Source organism: Oncorhynchus gorbuscha, linkage group LG12 (genome assembly GCF_021184085.1).
Source record: "Oncorhynchus gorbuscha isolate QuinsamMale2020 ecotype Even-year linkage group LG12, OgorEven_v1.0, whole genome shotgun sequence".
Classification (NCBI taxonomy): domain Eukaryota; kingdom Metazoa; phylum Chordata; class Actinopteri; order Salmoniformes; family Salmonidae; genus Oncorhynchus; species Oncorhynchus gorbuscha.
This window is the reverse complement of record NC_060184.1, coordinates 12,316,156-12,341,245: the sequence shown is the minus strand read 5'-3', so window position 1 is coordinate 12,341,245 and position 25,090 is coordinate 12,316,156. Positions and strand designations below refer to the sequence as shown.

Sequence of the window (25,090 nt, the reverse complement as noted above, 5' to 3'; positions counted from 1 at the left end):
TATTCAGAGAAAGAGTAATACTCCGATTAAGGCGATTACTTGTCCTAATAATCTTATAATAATGTGGATAATAGCTCGATAGTCAACCTATTTTACTCAGAGTATGCTTACTCTAATTAAGACCTTACTCTGCCTTACTCAGAGTATTGCCATGGTCGAAGTAATACTGGTTTAGTGTGCATGTAAACTACATAGGCCGCATAAATAAAAAAACTGTATGATTTGCTAAGCAATCTATTTGTAAACCTTTCCATCAAATCTTCCCCCCCAATGTGGGCAGCCCTATCAGTCACTTGAAACCGATATTTGCCAGGCTAATATGAGAGCACCTCCTAGCGAGGCTAAGACTAATTCAAACCCTACTTGGTAAAAAGAATAACACAGCACTTCTTGAGGCACAAGACTTAGGGACAAACAAAGCTCTTCCCTACCTGAGTGCACATCATTTAGAAAAACACAACACTCTTCCATATCTTCCGTACCTGAGCTCTCTGGCTTCTCCTCGATCACACAGGGCAGATTCTTCTTTCCAAACAGGACATCTCGCTGTCTAAGAGCTGGTGTGGTGCACTTGATACGCTGGCTGTACTGCCGGGCCAACTGGAAAACTTTGTTCTTAGCCATCTCCGCATCGTCTGGCGACTGAGGCTCCTTGCTGGCCTCCTCCCCTTCCTCAGCCCTCAACTGGATGACCCTGGGCATAGGAGCTCTGGAAAGCCTACCCTCGTCAACCCTGGATCTGCGGGGATCCCTCACACTCGCTGTACGGCCAAGCCCCAACACCTTGCTCTTAATGGGCGAAGGGCTCATGGATTCTTCAGTGATGGTGCTCAGGTCAGCTTCCTCCAGTATCATAAAGGAATCGTCAGGCTCCGATTCAGAGTTCTTCTTTGGAGTCTGGCTCCTTCTGCTCAGGCTTGGACCAGCGACTCTAGAGGGCTTCTGTTGAGCCTCGGTGTCTTTCACAGGGCCTCTGGCCTCTCCCTGGGATCTGCTCCCCTTTTTCTCCATGTCCTGCCAAACCTTGATCATCTCAGATGAAGGTCGGAACTCATCGTCCTGGATGTGCCTCTCCTGTAAACCCAGAGACCGGTCCTTTCTCTCTGCCTCTGAAACCACCACCTCAGGCTTCTTACTTCTTTCCAACTCCAGTGAGTCAAATGATGCACCGGAGGTCATGCAGTCCCAGACGCCTGGAGCCTTGGATGAATCAGGTTCTGAAGTGGAAGGGTGGGGTGCAGAGGAAGTGGCCAAGGCTGATGTATCACTTTTCTCTGTGCCAGGGCTCTCGTCCGAACTGTTGAACCAGCTGACAGAGTTCTTGACAAGGCCAGTAGGGATGTAGGTCAGGCTCTCCCTGCGCCTGAGGCTGAAGTTGGCATCCTGGTGCTCGGCAGTCTCGTAGTAGCTTTTGATTTTGTCAATGAGCAACTGGTCCTGCTTGGATAGGGTAGAGTCTCTCCTCCTGTGGATCTCAAAGAGGCTGTCATCCCTCGGAGAAAGCATAGTCAGATCCGTTCCACCAAAGTTGTCCTGGGTCGGTTCGAAGCAGGAGCTGTTCAGCCAGTGGGGGCGTTCATTGCCTTCGCCGCCAAGGCTGAGGGTGCTGCCAGTCCGGCTGGGAAGGCGTGGCGAGGGGCAGCCAAGGGAGCGGGCATCATCCGTGCTGCCTCGCCTGGCGCTGTTGGTGAAGTGCTCCGCGATGGCACTGGCTTGATTCAGTACGGAGGGAGGTAAAATGCTGCTGGGCCCGCTCTCCTGTGCTGCTGCTACTTCCTCTTCCTCCTCTTCTTCGGAAGATTCTGCACTGCTCAATGTTTTTATGTCATCTGACTGAGATGTTGACGACGCCCCAGTCTGTTCCTTCATCACATCCTCCTTGTCACTCTGGAGCTCTGGTAACGCGATCCAGCGGGTAGTGGTGCAGACCTTGGGAGGAGTGGTGCAGACCTTGGGAGGAGTGGTGCAGACCTTGGGAGGAGTGGTGCAGACCTTGGGAGGAGTGGTGCAGACCTTGGGAGGAGTGGTGCAGACCTTGGGAGGAGTGGCAGAAGCCTTCTCTGGGTCCGAGGGGGCTGGCTTAAGCCTTTCAGTGGACTCAGAGGCAGAGGTCTTGGTCTGGAGCAGTGGCTTGTCCTGAGGAGCCTTGGAGAAAAAGTGTAATTCTGAGTAAGAGCACAAAAGCAACCTCCATCCTTAAATCTGCAATTTATAACTTTTTGGGGTGACCCTACCAAATTCACATAGAGATCAGAGTTATAGATCTGTCATTTCCATTGAAAGCAAGTGTAAGAAGGGTTAGAAGTGTTCTATGTGCGCCTGTGTCTATACTTTCCTTTCTTAAGTTTCGCTCTTGCGTCTTTTACTTTCGGATTTGTACAACAGATTCAAACAGATGAAACTACTATATTTTTGGTTACTGAAAAAATATTTCACAGCGGTTTAGATGGTACAATGATTCTCTACACTATGCATTGCTTAGTTAGTCACAAACTGAAATTAGGCAAACTTTTCCATTTATTGCCACCAGGAAATGGCAGAGGGATTTCTGCATATTTCACCTTTAAAATTCATCAATTCTCTAAACAAGTTAAGTCTTTTTCAACATACACTGAAAACAAACAATGCAAAATGTACATGTTTAAAAATGTGTCAGTACCTGGGTAGTTCCATGAAATTAGTGCTTGTGCAACTTTAATGGGGGTAGGGCTGGGTGATATGGCCTAAAATGATATCTAGATTGTTTCAGATTTATGAGCGATTCACAATATACAGTCGTGGCCAAAAGTTTTGAGAATGACACAAATTAATTTCCACAAAGTCTGCTGCTTCAGTGTCTTTAGATATTTTTTGTCAGATGTTATTATGGAATACTGAAGTATAATTACAATAATTTCATAAATGTCAAATGCTTTTATTGACAATTACATGAAGTTGATGCAAATAGTCAATATTTGCAGTGTTGACCCTTCTTTTTCAAGACCTCTGCAATCCACCCTGGCATACTGTCAATGAAATTCTGGGCCACATCCTGACTGATGGCAGCCCATTCTTGCATAATCAATGCTTGGAGTTTGTCAGAATTTGTGGGGTTTTGTTTGTCCTCCCGCCTCTAGAGGATTGACCACAAGTTCTCAATAGGATTAAGGTCTGGGGAGTTTCCTGGCCATGGACCCAAAAGATCGATGTTTTGTTCCCCAAGCCACTTCGTTATCACTTTTGCCTTATGGCAAGGTGCTCCATCATGTTGTAAAAGGCATTGTTCGTCACCAAACTGTTCCTGGATGGTTGGGAGAAGTTGCTCTCAGAGGATGTGTTGGGTCTTTATTCATGGCTGTGTTCTTAGGCAAAATTGTGAGTGAGCCCACTCCCTTGGCTGAGAAGCAACCCCACACATGAATGGTCTCGGGATGCTTTACTGTTGGCATGAAACAGGACTGATGGTAGCGCTAACCTAGTCTTCTCTGGGCAAGCTTTTTTACGGATGCCCCAAACAATGGGAAAGGGGATTCAGAGAAAATGACTTTACCCCAGTCCTCAGCAGTCCAATTCCTGTACCTCTTGCAGAATATCAGTCTGTCCCTGATGTTTTTCCTGGAGAGAAGTGGCTTCTTTGCCGTCCTTCTTGACACCAGGCCATCCTCCAAAAGTCTTTGCCTCACTGTGCGTGCAGATGAACTCACACCTGCCTGCTGCCATTCCTGAGCAAGCTCTGTACTGCAATGATGACGGCATGTGTTTCCTTGCAGGTAAACATGATTGACAGAGGAAGAACAATGATGCCAAACACCACCCTCCTTTTGAAGCTTCCAGTCTGTTATTCAAACTCAAATCAGCATGACAGAGTGATCTCCAGCCTTGTCCTCGTCAACACTCACACCTGTGTTAACCAGAGAATCACTGATGTCAGCTGGTCCTTTTGTGGCAGGGCTGAAATGCAGGGAAATGTTTTTTGGGGGATTCAGTTCATTTGCATGGCAAAGAGGGACTTTGCAACTAATTGCAATTCATCTGATCATTCTCTTCATAACATTCTGGAGTATATGCAAATTAACTTCATACAAACGGAGGAAAATGTATATTTGTGTCATTCTCAACTTTTGGCCACGACTGTACATCTACATTTAAAAAAAATAATATTTCAATTATTGTTGTTGTACAATTACAGGTCAAATACAATGCATTGCAAACAGTCAGCCATAATCAAATTAATTCAGGGCTTGTGTAATTATACCGAGGCTAAATATAAGCCTTCCACAACCATAAGACCCATTCGTTATTTTATTTTGTCAAAATAGTTTAACCTGATTTTTTTGCAATAAATCACTGATCTGGCTTTCAAGTCTGTCTATGAAAATGCCCTTTTGTTACAAATTTTACTAGAACCATGCATAATGCACATTCACTAATAACTACTTGTAGCAGGCATTAGGCTGTAGAAAACTAACAGAGGTCTCATCAACAATCTCTCAAGCCCAAGTGCTAGTGATTAGCCAGACCATATTTATATTAAAGTTTAGCAAACTTAAATCTATTTGCTAGCTAACAGAGTGGAACAGTTGAATTGTTATGAACACACCCTTATGTCCGCTTGAGAACAAGCGGACATAAATGCCATACAGGCATTTGCGCAAAAACATATATTTCTGAGCATTCTTTCATGGGCAGTAGAGAAAATGTTTGCTGCAATTCTACACATTTTGCCTTAGGCAAATGTTGCCATTTAAAAAAAATATGGAAGTATGCTTGGGGTCGTTCTCCATTTGGAAGACACATTTGCGAGCAAGCTTTAACTTCCTGACTGATGTCTTGAGATGTTGCTTCAATATATCCACCTACTTTTTTTCCTCATGATGCCATTTATTTTATGAAGTGCACCAGTCCCTCCTGCTGCAAAGCACCCCCACAGCATGGTGCTTCCACCACTGTGCTTCACGGTTGGGATGGTGTTCTTCAGCTCGCAAGCCTCCCCCTTTTTCCTCCAAACATAACAAAGGCCATTATGGCCAAACAGTTCAATTTATTTTTCATCAGACCAGAAGTTATTTCTCCAAAAAGTATGATCTTTGTCCCCATGTGCTGTTGCAAACCATAGTCTGGCTTTTTTATGGTGGGTTTGGAGCAGTTGCTTCTTCATTGCTGAGAGGCCTTTCAGGTTATGTCGATATAGGACTCGTTTTACTGTGGATATAGATGCTTTTCTACCTGTTTCCTCCAGGATCTTCACACGGTCCTTTGCTGTTGTTCGGGGATTGATTTGCACTTTTTGCACCAAAGTACGTTCATCTCTAGGAGACCGAACGAGTCTCCTTCTTGAGTGGTATGATGGATGCGTGGTCCCATGGCGTTTATACTTGCATACTATTGTTTGTACAGATGAACGTGGTACCTTCAGTTATTTGGAAATTGCTCCCAAGGATGAACCAGACTTGTGGAGGTCTACAATTTTTTTTCTGAGGTCTTGGCTGATTTCTCTTGGTTTTCCCATGATGTCAAGCAAAGAGGCACTGAGTTTAAGGTAGGCCTTTAAATACAACCACAGGTACACCTCAATTGACTCAAATGTCAATTAGCCTATCAGAAGCTTCTAAAGCACAGTCAACTTAGTGTTTGTAAACTTCTGACCCACTAGAATTGTGATACAGTGAATTATAAGTGAAATAATCTTTCTGGAAACAATTATTGGAAAAATGACTTGTCATGCAAAGTAGATGTCCTAACAGACTTGCCAAAACTATAGTTTGTTAACAAGAAATGTGGGGAGTGGTTGGAGTTTTAATGACTCCAACCGAAGTGTATGTAAACTTCCGACTTGAACTGTACATATGGACAGAACCAAAACAAATGATTCTGTCTCTTCGCAGCACAGTCTGCAGAGCTGGGATGGTTGTATCCCCACTATATATAACATTCTGTTCCTAGGCCGTCATTAAAAATAAGTATTTGTTCTTAACTGACTTGCCTAGTTAAATAAAGGTCAAATATATATATATATATTTTAATTCTATTGGTTGCAAAAATAGAAAAACTAGTTTTAATGTCTCCAACATAAGTGTATGCAAACTTCTGACTTCAACTGAAAACATTTGAAAAGTATTCAGACTCCTTGACTTTTTCCACATTTTGTTACATTCCAGCCTTATTCTAAAATGCATAAAATATTTTTTCCCCACCTCAATCTACATAATGACAAAGCAAAACTTGACCAAAAAAAACCTGAAATATCACATTTAAGTAAGTATTCAGACACTTTACTCAGTACTTTGTTGAAGCACCTTGGCAGTGATCACAGGCTTGAGTATTCTTGTTAATGAAGAAACAAGCTTGGCACACCTGTATTTGGGGAGTTTCTCCAATTCTTCTCTGCGGATCCTCAACCTCTGTCAGGTTGGTCGGGAAGCGTCGCTGCACAGCTATTTTCAGGTCTCTTTCCACAGATGTTCGATCGAGTTCAAGTCCCGGCACTGGCTGAGCCACTCAAGAACATTCAGAGACTTGTCCCAAAGCCACTCCTGCATTGTCTTGGCTGTGTGCTTAGGATCGTTGTCCTGTTGGAAGGTGAACCTTCGCTCCAGTCTGAGGTCCTGAGCACTCTGGAGCAGGTTTTCATCGAGGATCTCTTTGAACTTTGCTCCGTTCATATTTCCATCGATCCTGACTAGTCATCCAGTCTCTACCGCAGAAAAAAATAACCACAGCATGATGCTGTCACTATCATGCCTCACCGTAGGGATGTTTCCAGGTTTCCTCCAGACATTCTTGGTTTCATCAGACCAGAGAACCTTGCTTTAAGGTGCCTTTTAGTAAACTCCGAGCGGACTGTCATGTGCCTTTTACTGAGGAGTGGCTTCTGTCTGGCCACTCTACCATAAAGGCCTAATTGATGGAGTGCTGCAGAGATGGGAGAACCTTCCAGAAGGACAACCATCTCCACAGAGGAACTCTGGAGCTCTGTCAGAGTGACCATCGGGTTCTTGGTCACCTCCCTGACCAAGGCCCTTCTCCCCCTATTGCTCAGTTTGGCAGGGGGCAGCTCTAGGAAGAGTCTTGGTGGTTCCAAACTTCTTCCATTTAAGAATGATGGAGGCTACTGTGTTCTTGGGAACCTTTTAAAGCTACAGAAATATTTCGGTACCCTTCCCCAGATCTGTGCCTTGACACAGTCCTGTCTCGGAGATCTACGGACAATTCCTTCGACCTCATGGCTTGTTTTTTTGCTCTGACATGCACTGTCAACTGTGGGACCTTATATAGACAGGTGTGTGCCTTTCCAAATCATGTCCAATTCATTGAATTGACCACTGGTGTGGTAAATAAGTCAAGGGGTCTGAATAGATTTAGTTGAGCTTGCATTGAATTGCCCCTACCTGTTGCACACAAAAAGCTTCCATTCCCCCTGTCGTCAAAAAGAGATTGATGGCTGATTTAAGATGAGGTTGTCAACCATGTTACTTTATTTGGCACTTAACAGGCATATAGCATTTTTTATACTTAACCTCAAGATTGGAAGGAATGCATTTTTTTATTAGGTAGAAAATGTGTTCTTTATGACAGAAAGTAAAAATTAAGTGACATTGCCACCCCCCCCCCCAGGGGAAGTGGTGAAGACCAAACCCAGAAACTTGAGACAGATGGGCATAACGTTTCACTGAATAATGTCAGTGGCCCTGGCTGAAGCAGGGGAAGTGGTGAAGATCAAACCCAGAAACTTGAGACAGATGGGCATAACGTTTCACTGAATAATGTCAGTGGCCCTGGCTGAAGCAGGGGAAGTGGTGAAGATCAAACCCAGAAACTTGAGAGAGATCAAACCCAGAAACTTGAGACAGATGGGCATAACGTTTCACTGAATAATGTCAGTGGCCCTGGCTGAAGCAGGGGAAGTGGTGAAGATCAAACCCAGAAACTTGAGACAGATGGGCATAACGTTTCACTGAATAATGTCAGTGGCCCTGGCTGAAGCAGGGGAAGTGGTGAAGATCAAACCCAGAAACTTGAGACAGATGAAAGTGGAGTGGACAGCGGATGAGCAATGTTTTCCCTCCATCCCCAGGATGATGTTTGATTTTTCACAGATTCAGACGGTACAGTGAGGAGGCACAAACACCGACCAGCTCTGGCACGTCTTTACCTTTTCCGCGATGGAGGTGCTTTGCTCTGTCTCCGACTGTAACACAGGACCAGATGAAATCCCATTCTCTTTGTAAGACCCATTCTCCTCAACTACATCGTCTCCCTCTTCATCCTTCAGGAAGAAAAAGATCATTTTAGAACCAGGTTTAAAAATATTTAGAATTAGCTTCCTAACCTCAGCCAAGACAGGGCTAATAAATCTTGATAAGCAATAATACAACATTTGTCTTCAAGATTGTTTTCATAAAATTGTATAAATTGCCAATAAATCTGTTATTTTGGACCCTATAGTCTCATATTACTTTAATTACAAGAGTGAAAGATGATACTGGTCTGTTCAAGATGTACATCGTAAGAATGGGACTCATTATTTGAGTCTGAAAATACAGACGACGATGCATTTGCAAGGGGATTAGAGCCAGGTAAAGCATGTGTTGTGAATCAGCAAACGTCATTATCAACAGCACTCTATGCACACACCATTAGTTGATCAATCCCAGCAGACGTGCAAATCAGTGTTGTGTTAACAGACGACGCTAATGTCAGACTGACACTCAAGTAGCAGCAAACGCTTATTTTAGTTCAGCATAAATAAACAGACAAATGAGAAAATACCGGGGGGATGTTTTTATAGATGACATTTATAGATGAGCTGATTTAAACAAGACACTATGCATGCAGAACTTCTTCAGGACTGGTCAGTAGTTTAGAGCACAAACAGAAAAGGGTGACTCCTATTTTCTTAGTATGTACCTGTCCTGGGAGCAGTGTCAGAGTGAGCCAAGGTTTGTGCTAAACTGAGAGATGAGGGCAGTTACCTACCCTTCCTTTTTAATTGAGAGATTCACAAGAGGCAATGACAACGACATTGTTAATGGCAGCAAACCAACAAAAGGTCATTTTGTCAGTTAAATAGAAATTAATAAGGTTCCATTCGTCCCCTTGTTTTTGCAGCACCGACAGTCACTCACACAAGCACAGTCACTCACACAAGCACAGTCACTCACACAAGCACAGTCACTCACACAAGCACAAAGCACAGTCACTCACACAAGCACAGTCACTCACACAAGCACAAAGCACAGTCACTCACACAAGCACAAAGCACAGTCACTCACACAAGCACAAAGCACAGTCACTCACACAAGCACAAAACACAGTCACTCACACAAGCACAAAGCACAGTCACTCACACAAGCACAAAGCACAGTCACTCACACAAGCACAAAGCACAGTCACTCACACAAGCACAAAGCACAGTCACTCACACAAGCACAAAGCACAGTCACTCACACAAGCACAAAGCACAGTCACTCACACAAGCACAAAGCACAGTCACTCACACAAGCACAAAGCACAGTCACTCACACAAGCACAAAGCACAGTCACTCACACAAGCACAAAGCACAGTCACTCACACAAGCACAAAGCACAGTCACTCACACAAGCACAAAGCACAGTCAATCAACATAAGCACAAAGCACAGTCACTCACACAAGCACAAAGCACAGTCAATCAACATAAGCACAAAGCACAGTCTCTCACACAAGCACAAAGCACAGTCAATCCACATAAGCAGCATTAGAGGTACTCCGGGAGTATGACGATCATGCATCTAGTAGTCTAACGCAGTTGAATGTAGAAAGCATTGAGACAAAGAGCATCCATGCTTAGACGGAGCACCATACATGAAAGTCAGTCGCTGTTTGCAGGATGCGAATAGCATTGACAAGGGGTTATCCAAGACATTAGTAGGTTATGGCTGACAAGACTCTGGGCTAGACTAGGGTGGACCAACGTGGCCAAGCTGGGGACTGGAGGGGGGTAGCTACAAAGCTTAGAAGAAGAAGGAAACCCGATGGTGGCACCTAGAGCCTCACCGTTGTGACCCCCATGGAAAGCAAAGCCCTGGCTCTATAGTGCCAGCAGGAGATGGCGGCCAGCATGGAACTGGCAAAGTCCTCTACCTGGTCTTCCTCCATCAGAATATCATCCGAGTCACATTCCTCCCCCAGAGTCGCCCTGCCCTTGTGGGATGATGACCCTGTCCTCGGCTCCTCAATGTCACTGGGGCTTAGCCTCTCAAATGAGCCCTTCCTAAGGCCCATATCCTCCTCCACTTCTTCTTCTTCGTCTTCCTCCTCCACACTAGGCCTCTCAGCCTCGGACTCGCCTAGGCTCGAGCCCAGGGTGCTGACGCTAGCGGCTGCCTGAATGGAGCGCGGGTCGTCTGGTAGGGCTCCTTCGCTGTCTGCATGCTGTAGCGTGAAGTCACACAGATCATACAATGCATTTTGTCTGACGAACCTCCTCACGACCTATTCAGTAAAGCCTGTTGGGTATCTCCACACACTCAGCAAATACTCTGGATTGTGTGAAAACATGAGCCCTATTACAAAAATAGTCTCATACCCACATGTGGTGACATTATAGAGCTACAGTAAATCCCAGACAGAGCAACAGGATGGTTCCTATTAAGACGGCAGAGTAGCCTAGTGGTTAGAGTGTAGAGGAGGTAGGGTAGCCTAGTGGTTAGAGTGTTGGACTAGTAACCGGAAGGTTGCAAGTTCAAACCCCCGAGCTGACAAGGTACAAATCTGTCGTTCTGCCCCTGAACAGGCAGTTAACCCACTGTTCCTAGGCCGTCATTGAAAATAAGAATTTGTTCTTAACTGACTTGCCTAGTTAAATAAAGGTTAAAAAAAGACCCCTAAAGTGCCTGGGAATAAGACACTGATTGCCAATTGACAAGACATGCATTTCACATCGAGTTCAGATTTCCCCCCGCCTTTGGATAAGACACTGCATGGGGTGAAAATTGAATAGAATTCTGTTCATTTGTTCTGAAATAATGATGGGAAAGCAACCAGAGGGCAGTTCCAAAATATAAACGGTCATTTCCTGAATTTAAGGCCACTAAATTAAATGTCCATCTACAGATGTACGTTTCCTCTCACTTAGAAAAAAAAAAAAGCCTTCCTTTGTATGACGTTAGCCATCTTTGAACGGCATGTTAACCGTAAATTCCCCTCGGCTGGACTTTGAGAGCAGAGATAAGTGCAGCATAATAGAGCACTTCTTTGTTATCAAGTACAATTTGAAATGGATCACTCTGGGCTTACCTTGAGGACGGCTGTAGGATCCCCACCGGTAACAGGACAGGTGAACAAGAAGGGAAGAGAAATATTTAAAAAATGTAATAAAAAAAGGGACAAAAAGATAACTATTCAGTCAATTAAGTCAAATTAAAATGCACTCAATGACAATGATACCTCCCTGATGATGAAATTGAGTTTGCTTCTCCAATGAATTAGTCTAATATCCTTAGACGAAACCTTGCCAAAGTATCATATGACTGACAGTTCCATATAGAGTTTGGAAAATTAATTAGTCAGTCTGCAGTCCGACAACATTGTTTGCTTGGACTAAACCTAGCTCTCTGTCACACCACACAAAGAGCATGAGAAAATAAAATGAATAATGCTAATCATTTTTCACTAAAAGTCTGAATCAATCGAATGGGCAAGAGACACTGATCGGCTCTCCAAACCACATTTGACTACTAGAAAAGAGCTGGAGAGACACTTGATGGAGCAACCAAGGGGCTTTTATGCTCTCATTTCAGAGGGAGAAGTAAAAGACCTTAGCTTTTGTTCTCCCCAAAATGAGGACAAAGGTGCTTTCCTTTTACTGCTACCCACAGTTTCTTTGAAGCACCTGCTGTGTGATGGTCCCTCATCACACACTGGTGGAGCAGCGTCCATTTGTACAGTGAACGACGTCTATGTGACCTATTGTTTTATTAATGATGTAGACTATTGTTTTGATGTGTCGTTTTGTTTCAGTTTGGACCCCAGGAAGAGTCGTGGCTGCCTTGGCAGGAGGTAATGGGGATCCGAATAAAATACCAAATACTAGACATAGAATCCACCATTTGCACCAGCATCATAGGAGATGCGCATTTCCTCAAGCTAACCCTTTCATATTTGGTTACCAACTGTGACTATTACACAGAGGAAGTAGGTTCTGAACAGTCACAAAAAGGTTCTCAGAGGTGTTTGTCATAATGGCTGATGATGACATGAAATTGGTTGGGATGAAAGCCTTGTGTCCTTACCTTTGGTGTTCTTCAGGATCTGTTTGGTCGGTTCTGAGAGAGAAATAGACAATGAGCACATCTCAAAAGAGAGCCACTTCAGACAGTCCCCGCCTCATCACAATTCAAAAAACTGCATAGATGGTCATTGTCAAATCCTTTTCAGTGAGACACAATATTTGAGTTATGTAAATGTGACACGTAAAGCCAAATCTGAAATCAGGCTAACAAAGCATGTAGAGTAACCGTTAGCTACGTGACTGACACACAATTTGAACATTGGCCAAATCAAATCAACATTTGAAAACACTAGAGTCATAATATGTCTCCCCATATAATTTCCCTGTACGTTCACATACACAGCAGTGAATGGTTTACACATCAATAATAGATATTTGAGTTTCAGGACTAAAGTTGGGTGCTTACCTGACTGCCGTCGCCCCTGACGACCTTCTCTGGGAAACTCGTCTGATTGGCAGGACATGGCCTTTTTCATTCTCTCTGGACTGTACCGGAACTTTGATGGGTCTTTTAGGCACAGAGACAAACATGCGGTAACAGACTTACAAATCATGAATCCGATGAACTGATAGTCCAATGACATCATGATCCAAGAACAATAAATACTCAAATATTGAAGAATGAAATTCAGCTAATAATAATAATAATAATAATAAAATGCCATTTAGCAGACGCTTTTATCCAAAGCGACTTACAGTCATGTGTGCATACATTCTGACGCATGATGGTCAATCCACTCACTTTCCAATATTATTACAGTGTGTGGCTTTTGTATATAATTAATACATATATTCTAGTCAAGTACTAATGAAGAGTCCTTTAAGAGGAGGCAGTCAGTCTGAAATAATAAATACACAACGACTGCCATTCCATAATTTCTATAATATTTATTAATAAATAACCTAATCTATACTGAACAAAAACATGAAACGCAACATCTGAAGTGTTTGTCCCATGTTTCATGAGCTGAAATAATAGATCCCAGAAATGTTCCACATGTACAAAAAGCTTCTTTCTCTAAAATGGGTACATCCCTGTTAGAGAGCATTTCTCCTTTGCCAAGATAATCTATCCACCAGACAGATGTGACATATGAGGAATCTGATTATTACACAGGTGCATCTTGTGCTGGGGACAATAAAACACAGCTCTAAAATATGCAGTTTTGTCACACAACACAATGCCACAGAATGCAACAATGCAATGTCCACCAGAGCTGCTGCCAGATAATTGTATGCTAATGTCTTTACCATAAACTGCCTCCAACATTGTTTTCGAGAATTTGCCAGTCTATGAGCTCCATATCCGGCTTCTTCACCAGTGGGATCGTCTGAGACCAGCCACCCAGACAGCTGATGAAACTGAGGAGTACTTCTGTTTGTAATAAAGCCCTTTTGTGGAGAAAAACTAAGTCTGATTGGCTGGGCCTGGCCAAGCCACTTGGGAGCCAGAACCACCCATGGCAGCACCCCTGCCCAGTCATGTGAAATCCATAGATTAGGGCCCAATGAACTGATTTCAATTGACTGATTTCTTTATATGAACTGTAACTCCGTAAAATCTTTGAAATTGTTACATGTTGCTTATTATATTTTTGGTCAGTATATTAAAAGCATCCCTCTCCGCCACTCTTAAATAAATGAACTTCATTCCGATGTTGCTTGGATATAAAAATATGTGGCTGGGCAGAAAAGTGCATTAATAATCACTACGAATACTCACAAATCGAGTCCATTTCTAAGATGGCCTCCTTTGCCTGATAAAAAGAAACACAAAAACAACCGTCAGCTATCCCCCCTTAGATTACCCCCTTCCCTCTTTAATATTAGCAATAGCACCTCATATGTACCTTCTGAGGGATGATGGCTTGATGGTTTTCTAGAATGATCCTTTTGATGTGATGGGCCCATAGTTTTCTCTCTTCCACAGTCTTGGCCTGAGGGTAAGGGGGTGAGAGATGGAGCAGGTAAGTTCCTATGCATTCCCACAGAGAATTCACTACAGTAAAGAAAAAACAAACACCAAAAACAAAAGACAGTTTTATGGCTATGATAATGATGGCGTAATGATTATTTGTTTTGGCAAAAACCAAGCCAGTACATCAATACACCTACATTCTACAGGTGCAGGTTCTTATGAACAGCAGGCCTTATTTCAATCTAGTCTACATTATTACACAACAGGAACAATGGCTGCAAGGTGAGAGTTGACCTACTTTAAATATTCATACAGTTGTATTATCAGAATCAGCCATGAACACACACACACACACACACACACACACACACACACACACACACACACACACACACACACACACACACACACACACACACACACACACACACACACACACACACACACACACACACACACACACACACATGCATTACTATCCTTGTGGGGGACCAAACAAATGATTCCCATTCAAATTCCTATTTTCCCCAACCCAAAAGCTAACTCATAACCCTGACCCTTAAATCTAAAACTGCCTTTTGTCCTTGTGGGGACCAGTGAAATGTCCCCACTTGTTAGTTTTTTCCCTTATTTTACTATCTTTGTGAGGACGTCTGGTCCCTTCGAGGTTATAAAAACCAACCTCCCCACACACAATACTGTAATCTGATTCACATGCTGAACTATGGCATTCATGATTCTAAAAGTCCACTACTAATGTGTCTTACTGTTCTCCTACTATGTCTGAATTCCCATTAATTAGCCACTGTGGTACTGTGCGGTTGGTTGAGAGGTCTCCCTCACTCACCTGCACTGTGTGGGGCTGCTTGGGGTGCTTGTAGTGAGTGACGCTGAAGCTTAGAGAGTCCTTGGCACTCTCGATTAGCATCAGGGTGGAACACTGTAGCCCAACAAACAGGAGAGACATGACAACCGAATGAAATATAGTGAAGAGAAAAGATTGGTCCGCACTCAAATAGGAAAAATGAGATGTAATACTAAAGTATATTCATTAATTCAGTGTGTAGGGGACACTGATGAACACTGATCAAACCCGGTGTCACCAGAAAGATAGGAAAGACAAACGTGACATATCAGGAAGGTGGAAGAAAGTTTGAAAAAAAAAAAAAAAATGAAAAAAAAAAACAAGTTAGAAAATATTCATAAACCACAGAAAAGAATCGGGTCCGTCAATATCACTGACGCAGGAAAGGAGTAGATCAGTTCCAGTCCTACTACCTAATCTGTCATTCATCATCAGGAAAGGAGTAGATCAGTTCCAGTCCTACTACCTAATCTGTCATTCATCATCAGGAAAGGAGTAGATCAGTTCCAGTCCTACTACCTAATCTGTCATTCATCATCAGGAAAGGAGTAGATCAGTTCCAGTCCTACTACCTAATCTGTCATTCATCATCTGGAAAGGAGTAGATCATTTCCAGTCCTACTACCTAATCTGTCATTCATCATTAGGAAAGGAGTAGATCATTTCCAGTCCTACATCATCTGGAAAGGAGTAGATCAGTTCCAGTCCTACTACCTAATCTGTCATTCATCATTAGGAAAGGAGTAGATCATTTCCAGTCCTACTACCTAATCTGTCATTCATCATTAGGAAAGGAGTAGATCATTTCCAGTCCTACTACCTAATCTGTCATTCATCATCTGGAAAGGAGTAGATCATTTCCAGTCCTACTACCTAATCTGTCATTCATCATTAGGAAAGGAGTAGATCATTTCCAGTCCTACTACCTAATCTGTCATTCATCATCAGGAAAGGAGTAGATCAGTTCCAGTCCTACTACCTAATCTGTCATTCATCATCAGGAAAGGAGTAGATCAGTTCCAGTCCTACTACCTAATCTGTCATTCATCATCAGGAAAGGAGTAGATCAGTTCCAGTCCTACTACCTAATCTGTCATTCATCATCAGGAAAGGAGTAGATCAGTTCCAGTCCTACTACCTAATCTGTCATTCATCATCAGGAAAGGAGTAGATCAGTTCCAGTCCTACTACCTAATCTGTCATTCATCATCAGGAAAGGAGTAGATCAGTTCCAGTCCTACTACCTAATCTGTCATTCATCATCAGGAAAGGAGTAGATCAGTTCCAGTCCTACTACCTAATCTGTCATTCATCATCAGGAAAGGAGTAGATCAGTTCCAGTCCTACTACCTAATCTGTCATTCATCATCAGGAAAGGAGTAGATCAGTTCCAGTCCTACTACCTAATCTGTCATTCATCATCAGGAAAGGAGTAGATCAGTTCCAGTCCTACTACCTAATCTGTCATTCATCATCAGGAAAGGAGTAGATCATTTCCAGTCCTACTACCTAATCTGTCATTCATCATTAGGAAAGGAGTAGATCATTTCCAGTCCTACTACCTAATCTGTCATTCATCATCAGGAAAGGAGTAGATCAGTTCTAGTCCTACTACCTAATCTGTCATTCATCATCAGGAAAGGAGTAGATCAGTTCTAGTCCTACTACCTAATCTGTCATTCATCATTAGGAAAGGAGTAGATCATTTCCAGTCCTACTACCTAATCTGTCATTCATCATCAGGAAAGGAGTAGATCATTTCCAGTCCTACTACCTAATCTGTCATTCATCATCAGGAAAGGAGTAGATCATTTCCAGTCCTACTACCTAATCTGTCATTCATCATCTGGAAAGGAGTAGATCATTTCCAGTCCTACTACCTAATCTGTCATTCATCATCAGGAAAGGAGTAGATCATTTCCAGTCCTACTACCTAATCTGTCATTCATCATCTGGAAAGGAGTAGATCATTTCCAGTCCTACTACCTAATCTGTCATTCATCATCAGGAAAGGAGTAGATCATTTCCAGTCCTACTACCTAATCTGTCATTCATCATCTGGAAAGGAGTAGATCATTTCCAGTCCTACTACCTAATCTGTCATTCATCATCAGGAAAGGAGTAGATCATTTCTAGTCCTACTACCTAATCTGTCATTCATCATCAGGAAAGGAGTAGATCAGTTCCAGTCCTACTGCTAAATGGCATATATATATAATCTGTCATTCATCATCAGGAAAGGAGTAGATCAGTTCCAGTCCTACTACCTAATCTGTCATTCATCATCAGGAAAGAAAGGAAACGACGACAGGAAGTTAGTTTAGACCAATGGGACAAACCACAGATAAGCCAAAACACACAGCTGTTTTTAAAATTCAACTCAATAAGTCTTCAATAATCCCCTTAGGGACCATTAATAAGACATTATCAGAGCACAAGTGCAAATTTACATAAATCCCCTAATAATGAATATACAATAATTGCAACACACAATACATTACTTTTCGCCATTCAAACTAAGTGATTGGAATATAATGGAGACTTTACAAAACAAAATCGGATTTCAAACAGGGAAAAAAACGCAGGACAACAGGGTTGACAAATCCTGACCCCTTAACCCTTGACCCCAGCAAGCAGCACTCACCGAGATGAGGGTCTTGAAGACGTAGTGCTCTCCTCTGCGCCTGGTGATGAGGAGCATGCGGTCGAAGAGAAAGAGTGTGCGCTCGTTCTTGGCCCGGTGGACCTTGAAGGTGCCCTCCAGGACCAGTTCCCCGTACGTGGTCAGATCCGGTCCTTTCCAGTTGATCAGCAAAGACTGGACCTCCTGGACAAGCCAACACAGATGAGGTGATGAAGGAGCACCTATTTATTAAACACCCAACAGCAATAGACATCATAGGGTGAAAAAGGTATAATTGTGGCACAAACAATGATAAGCAATTCATTTCCCCAAAATGCTCAAGGGTGTTTCTTGAAGGTGTGTATTTATAGGGGTATTGAGTTTATCCAGGTTGATGGGGGGTGTTTTGTATCGTTGGGGGTGTTTTGGGGGTATTTTGTATCGTTGGGGGTGTTTTGGGGGTATTTTGTATCGTTGGGGGTATTTTGGGGGATCGTTGGGGGTGTTTTTGGGGGGATCGTTGGGGGTGTTTTGGGGGGATCGTTGGGGTGTGGGGGGATTTTGGGGGATCGTTGGGGGTGGGGGTTTGGGGGTGTTTTGGGGGATCGTTGGGGGTGTTTTGGGGGATCGTTGGGGGTATATTAGAGGGTATTTTGAGCAGTGAAGTCTTGTCAGAGGAGGAAGGAAATGACAGGAAGGCCAAAAAGATAATCAAGGAAAACAATCACATGAGCATCAAAGCTGGGACAGAGAGAATCAAAAACAGGCCATCAGACTTAAATAGCCATCACTAGCCGGCTTCCGCCTGGTTACGCAACCCTGCACCTTAGAGCTTCTAAGGTGAAAAAAAACCCAGCTTCTATCTCAAGGCCATCACTGTTAAACAGCCATCACTAACAGAGGTTGCTGCCAACATAGACTCAGATCTCTGGCCACTTTAATAAATTGACTTATTAATAAAAGGTCACAAGTCACTTTAAAAAACACCACTTTAATAATGTTTACATATCTTACATTATTAATCTCATATGTATATACTGTATTCTATACCATCTACTGCATCTTGCCTATGCCGCGCAGCCATCGCTCATCCAAATATTTATATGTACATATTCTTATTCATCACTTTACATTTGTGTGTATAAGATAGTTTTGTGAATTTGTTAATTACTTGTTAGATATTACTGCATTGTCGGGAAATAGAAGCACATGAATTTCGCTACACTCACATTAACATCTGCATGTGACAAATAACATTTGACTTGATAGAGGCTATATATACATAGAATTGGAATCTTTGAACACGTAAATAATGTTTATATAATGCTTTACTCATCTCGTAGGTATATACTGTATTCCATTCTACTGTATTGGGGCGGCAGGTAGCCTAGTGGTTAGAGCGTTGGGTCAGTAACCGAATGGGTTGCTGGATCAAATCCCCAAGCTGACAAGGTAAACATTTGTCATTCTGCTCCTGAACAAGGCAGTTGGCCACTGTGCCACGGTAGGCCGTTATTACAAGAATTTCTTATGACTTGCCTAGTTAAATAAAGGTTAAAAAATAAATAAAAATGTCAATGCCACTCTGACATTGCTCAACCTAATATTGATATATTTCTTAATTACATTCTTTTGCTTTCAGATGTGTGTATTGTTGTGAATTACTACAGCACTGTAGGATCTAGGAACTAAAGCCTTTCACTGTACCCGCAGTAACGTCTGCTAAATATGTGTATGTGACCAATAACAATTGATTTTAAGCCGTTGTCCTGTTGGAATGTTTTCATCAAGGATCTCTCTGTACTTTGCTCTGTTCATCTTTGCCTCGATCCTGACTTATCTCCCAGTCCCTGTCACTGAAAAACATCCCCACAGCATGATGCTGCCACCACCGTGCTTCACCGTAGGGATGGTGCCAGGTTTCCTCCAAACGTGACACTTGGCATTCAGGCCAAAGAGTTCAATCTTAGTTTCATCAGACCAGATAATCTTGTTTCTCATGGTCAGAGTCCTTTAGGTGCCTTTTGGCAATCTCCAAGCGGGCTGTCATGTCTGGCCACTACCATAAAGGCCTTACTCGTGGAGTGCTGCAGAGATGGTTGTATCTCCACAGAGGAGCTCTGACAGAGTGACCATCCGGTTCTTGGTCACCTCCCAGACCAAGGCCCTTCTCCCCCGATTGCTCAGTTTGGCAGGGGGCAGCTCTAGGAAGAGTCTTGGTGGTTCCAAACTTCTTCCATTTAATAATGATGAAGGCTACTGTGTTCTTGGGGACCTTCAATGCTGCAGAAATGTTTTGTTACCCTTCTCCAGATCTGTGCTCTGACATAATCCTGTCTCGGAGCTCTACGGACAATTCCTTCGACCTCATGGCTTGGTTTTTTGCTCTGACATGCACTGTCAACTGTGGGACCTTATATAGACAGCCTTTCCAAATCATGTCCAATCAATTGAATTTACCACAGGTGGACTCCAATCAAGTTGTAGAAACATCTCAAGGATGATCGACCATTTAGCAGACGCTTTTATGGACTTACAGTCATGTGTGCATACATTCTACGTATGGGTGGTATTGAAACTTCCCTCTCAAGGATGCTCTACCAACTGAGCTACAGGACAAGGATGCACTGAGCTAAAAGTCTCCTAGCAAAGGGTCTGAATACTTATGTAAATATGTTTTTTTAATTTTTATGTTTAATACATTTGCAAAAATGTCTAAAAACCTGTTTTAAAATAATGCTTTGTCATTATGGGGTATTGTGTGTAGATTGTTGAAGACCTTCATTTATGGAATCCATTTTAGAATAAGGCTGTGACATAACAAAATGTGAAAAAAGTCTAGGTGTCTGAATACTTTCCGAAGGCACTATCGTTTACGGTTAATAGATCCTCCAGAGTTAAATACATAATCAAGCCTAACTGCACATGATAAACAAATATATTCCAATGACCAGTAAATAACTGGCCCCATGAGAAATTAGTCTAAGAACACAATGTAGTCGCTGTTTATTTTTACACAGCCTTTGACGACAAGCTCCCATGTATTGCCCTGCGAGGGCTACTCTGTGAGGGTCTCTGGTCAGAAATGTTGTACACTCAATCTAGTTTAACAAGAGAGGAGAACCATGGAGGGTTTGTAATTGATGTTCAGAACATTGGGATGTGTCCCAAATGGCACCTTATTCCCTCTATAGTGCACTAGTTTTGACCAGGACCCCTAGGGGCCTCTGGTGAAAAAGTAATGCACTATAGGATATGATGTGCCATTTGGGACAGAGCCTCTTCACATGCACGGACCTGACCTGCCTAAATGAAATGTAATAACAGCACCACATGAGACAGGATAGCGGCAGGTAACCTCGTGGTTAGAGCGTTGGACTAGTAAACGAAAGGTTTCAAGATCGAATCCCCGAGCTGACAAGGTAAAAATCTGTCGTTCTGCCCCTGAACAGGCAGTTAACCCACTATGCAGTCATTGAAAATAAGAATGAGTTCTCAACTGATTTGCCTAGTTAAATAAAGATCAAATTTAAAAAATGTAAAATAAGGATTAGACAGACGGCCAGTGGGTTTAAATGTTTATTAATGTGTGAGGGGCTTATTCACATTGATTACACAGGGTGTTTGTGTTCAGCTCTCTATGGTAATCATTTCATAATTGTCTCAGAATATGTATATATGGTTGTTTGCATGTTTGTGTTAGGGTTTGCATGAAGGAGGCGTCTGTTCAGCTCTGTGTGGCAATCATTTCGTAATTGTCTCAGAATATGTATATATGGATGTTTGCGTGTTTGTTTGCATGAAGGAGGCGTCTGCTAACCTGCAGTCGAACGGCATGCTCGTGTTTCCTCTTCATGTCGTTGATGTACCAGGCCACGCCTGTCATGGTGTAGATGGCTTCCTCCACTACCTCATAGCCCTCCTCTTGTGGGTCAAAGTGCTTGGCTATCTCCTGCAGAGGGAACACAATAGTTATTTAAACTAGTGCACTTCCCACAGACATGGCTTTTTAGTGAGAGATGTTCTGTTTGTTCTAGTAAGAAGTTGAACCTACGGTGTCAATATATCTGAATAATTTCAAGCTGCTTTGGAGAACACGAGTTGGTTCCTTCAAAAATGCATCCTTTCTTCCTCCCATTCTCAAGAGTAATTACTGATCTGTCATGGATGGATAGGGGAAATCTATGAAGTGGAAACCCATCTTTACACCTATCAATGTTTGTCAGATCAGTGATAATTCAAGGGAGGGTAGGAAGGAAAGATGCATTTATGCATTTTAAAAGTATTTGAACCAGGATGCTATGGCAGGGCATTCCTTTGGTGGTTAGTTGGAGCACCTGGAGCAAACTACCTGGCACAACTACCTGGCGCAAACTACCTGGAGCAAACTACCTGGAGCAAACTACCTGGAGCAAACTACCTGGAGCAACTACCTGGAGCAACTGTGATACTTGAGCCTCTCAACAGGCTGTATTCCAATAGTATTAGTGCTGATCTAGGACCTGTCAAAATAATTGTATTGATTGTGATCTAAAAGGCTAAACTGATCCTAGATCAACACTCTTCTCTGAGACACTTTGTGGACATTGGCCCTGATCTAGGATCAGGTCGGTCGCCCCCCTGTCCATATACATCTTATTCATTATGATCTAAAAAGGCAAAACTGATCCCATCTCTGTACCTGAAGCAATAGGTGGTACTTGAGGATTCTCTGTACAGGCTTGAGCAGGTAGGAGCCCAGGGGAAGGGAGCGTTTTAGTGAGGCCTGCCGCTCCCGGAACAACTTGGCCAAGGACTTGTTCCTCATGCAGTCTGTCAGAGCAGCCACAGAACTAGATGGAGAGAGGACCGGGTCAGTACTACAGAACTAGATGGAGAGAGGACCGGGTCAGTACTACAGAACTAGATGGAGAGAGGACCGGGTCAGTACTACAGAACTAGATGGAGAGAGGACCGGGTCAGTACTACAGAACTAGATGGAGAGAGGACCAGGTCAGTACTACAGAACTAGATGGAGAGAGGACCAGGTCAGTACTACAGAACTAGATGGAGAGAGGACCAGGTCAGTACTACAGAAACAGAACTAGATGGAGAGAGGACCGGGTCAGTACTACAGAACTAGATGGAGAGAGGACCAGGTCAGTACTACAGAACTAGATGGAGAGAGGACCAGGTCAGTACTAGATGGAGAGAGGACCAGGAAACAGAACTAGATGGAGAGAGGACCAGGTCAGTACTACAGAACTAGATGGAGAGAGGACCAGGTCAGTACTACAGAAACAGAACTAGATGGAGAGAGGACCAGGTCAGTACTACAGAACAGACTAGATGGAGAGAACTAGAACTAGATGGAGAGAGGACCGGGTCAGTACTACAGAACTAGATGGAGAGAGGACCAGGTCAGTACTACAGAAACAGAACTAGATGGAGAGAGGACCGAGTCAGTACTACAGAACTAGATGGAGAGAGGACCGGGTCAGTACTACAGAACTAGATGGAGAGAGGACCGGGTCAGTACTACAGAACTAGATGGAGAGAGCACCAGGTCAGTACTACAGAACTAGATGGAGAGAGGACCAGGTCAGTACTACAGAACTAGATGGAGAGAGGACCGGGTCAGTACTACAGAAACAGAGTCTAGATGAAAGTATTGGACAATGATTGATTAATTGCATTACAACACTTAGTTATGTGAACAGATGAAACTGGTGCACATCTCCACACCTTTCTCTACAATTCAATATGTGTCATATGTTCCCCCAATTACCCATTTCAATATGTGTCATATGTTCCCCCAATTACCCATTTCAATATGTGTCATATGTTCCCCCAATTACCCATTTCAATATGTGTCATATGTTCCCCCAATTACCCATTTCAATATGTGTCATATGTTCCCCCAATTACCCATTTCAATATGTGTCATATGTTCCCCCAATTACCCATTTCAATATGTGTCATATGTTCCCCCAATTACCCATTTCAATATGATCATATTCATCCTTTTTGTTTCTCACCCATTTAATTTGAGAAAATGGACTACAATTTGTACATATCTCTGGAGTGGGTTGAAAACACAACTAGTAGGTGTGTAGGATGCACAGGAGGTTGGTGGCACTTTAATAGGGGAGGGCGGGCCCGTGGGGATGACTGGAGCAGAATGGTATCAATCACATGCTTTCCAGGGGTTTGATGTCATTTCATTTGCTCTGTTCCAGCAGTAATGAGGCGGTCAACCCAACTCCTTTTTTGTGTGTAACAGCACAGCAAACAGAGTATACTTTCTACCACTAGGTGTCAGTAGCAGACACCCCCCCCCATGGTTTTCTTCACATGCTCAGTCTGTTTCTGTGAACAGTTGAGCCAGTAAAAGCTGCACATGCGCCAGGTACACTGGTCAGCTAAGAGAGTTCACTTACTTTGGGTAGTTGGTACAGTACTGTGTATAGATCTCAAAATACTCTCTCTGAAAGAAACAAATGATATGTTACATAGTCTCAATACTGTTCGAAAGGGAGTGTTTATCCACCAAAAATGATGACGAGTTACTGGTTTCGAGCACTGGATGAAACTCTACAGCGGGGCAGAGAATCATGCACAGCATAATAGGATTGGAATTGCACTAACCTTCATGACGAAGCACCTAGCGATGGCAACAGGGTCGTTGTCACACATATCTAAGGACTGCAACAGTTCACTGCAACACAGAGGTCAGAGATCAAAGATGAGGCCTGGTTACATCAAATGGCAAATTATACAGGTATGACTTTTGCAAATATATTGCAGATATCGTAGTGCTGTACATTTCAATCACACTCGTTACACACAAACCAAAGCAGCATTTACTTCAGGCTTTTGTTGACAACTCCCTGAAATGCTACATTTCATAATCAATACTAGAAAAAGAGATGTGGTTAAATATTGTTGTGTGTCCATCTGGTCTTCAGGCACAAAGTTGTTTGCTTTGGAGCGTCGAGAGCCATGATCACAGGGAAATGGGCAGAGACAATCTTCCAGCGTTGGGAGTTCGAATCACACTGATGTCCTACCACGCCATGCCCTACCACACCCAGACCGCACGCCATGCCCTACCACACCCAGACCGCACGCCATGCCCTACCACACCCAGACCGCACGCCATGCCCTACCACACCCAGACCGCACGCCATGCCCTACCACACCCAGACCGCACGCCATGCCCTACCACACCCAGACCGCACGCCATGCCCTACCACACCCAGACCGCACGCCATGTCCTACCACACCCAGACCGCACGCCATGTCCTACCACACCCAGACCGCACGCCATGTCCTACCACACGAGAGACACAGCAAACCCAGACCGCACGCCATGCGTTACCACACCCAGACCGCACGCCATGTCCTACCACACGAGACACAGCAAACCCAGACCGCACACCATGCCTTACCACAC

General features: G+C 43.3%; 1 protein-coding gene across 5 annotated transcripts in view; it reads right to left on the bottom strand.

Moving 5' to 3' along the window:
• The window catches only part of LOC123990538 (pleckstrin homology domain-containing family G member 3), a 115,703-nt gene that overhangs the window by 3,226 nt on the left and 87,387 nt on the right, over positions 1–25,090 (bottom strand). For 3 of the 5 annotated variants that reach the window (XM_046291126.1, XM_046291123.1, XM_046291124.1), the window contains 14 exons: positions 24,283–24,352; positions 24,075–24,121; positions 22,337–22,487; positions 21,476–21,607; positions 17,677–17,859; positions 15,015–15,107; positions 14,100–14,186; positions 13,973–14,006; positions 12,656–12,757; positions 12,251–12,283; positions 11,256–11,266; positions 10,014–10,391; positions 8,132–8,245; positions 483–2,145 (listed from right to left, as the gene is read on the bottom strand). In XM_046291126.1, the coding sequence (XP_046147082.1) occupies positions 483–2,145; positions 8,132–8,245; positions 10,014–10,391; positions 11,256–11,266; positions 12,251–12,283; positions 12,656–12,757; positions 13,973–14,006; positions 14,100–14,186; positions 15,015–15,107; positions 17,677–17,859; positions 21,476–21,607; positions 22,337–22,487; positions 24,075–24,121; positions 24,283–24,352 (3,098 nt within the window). The remainder of the gene's footprint in view (positions 1–482; positions 2,146–8,131; positions 8,246–10,013; positions 10,392–11,255; positions 11,267–12,250; positions 12,284–12,655; positions 12,758–13,972; positions 14,007–14,099; positions 14,187–15,014; positions 15,108–17,676; positions 17,860–21,475; positions 21,608–22,336; positions 22,488–24,074; positions 24,122–24,282; positions 24,353–25,090) is intronic. The other 2 variants (XM_046291125.1, XM_046291127.1) reach the window with 2 other exon arrangements.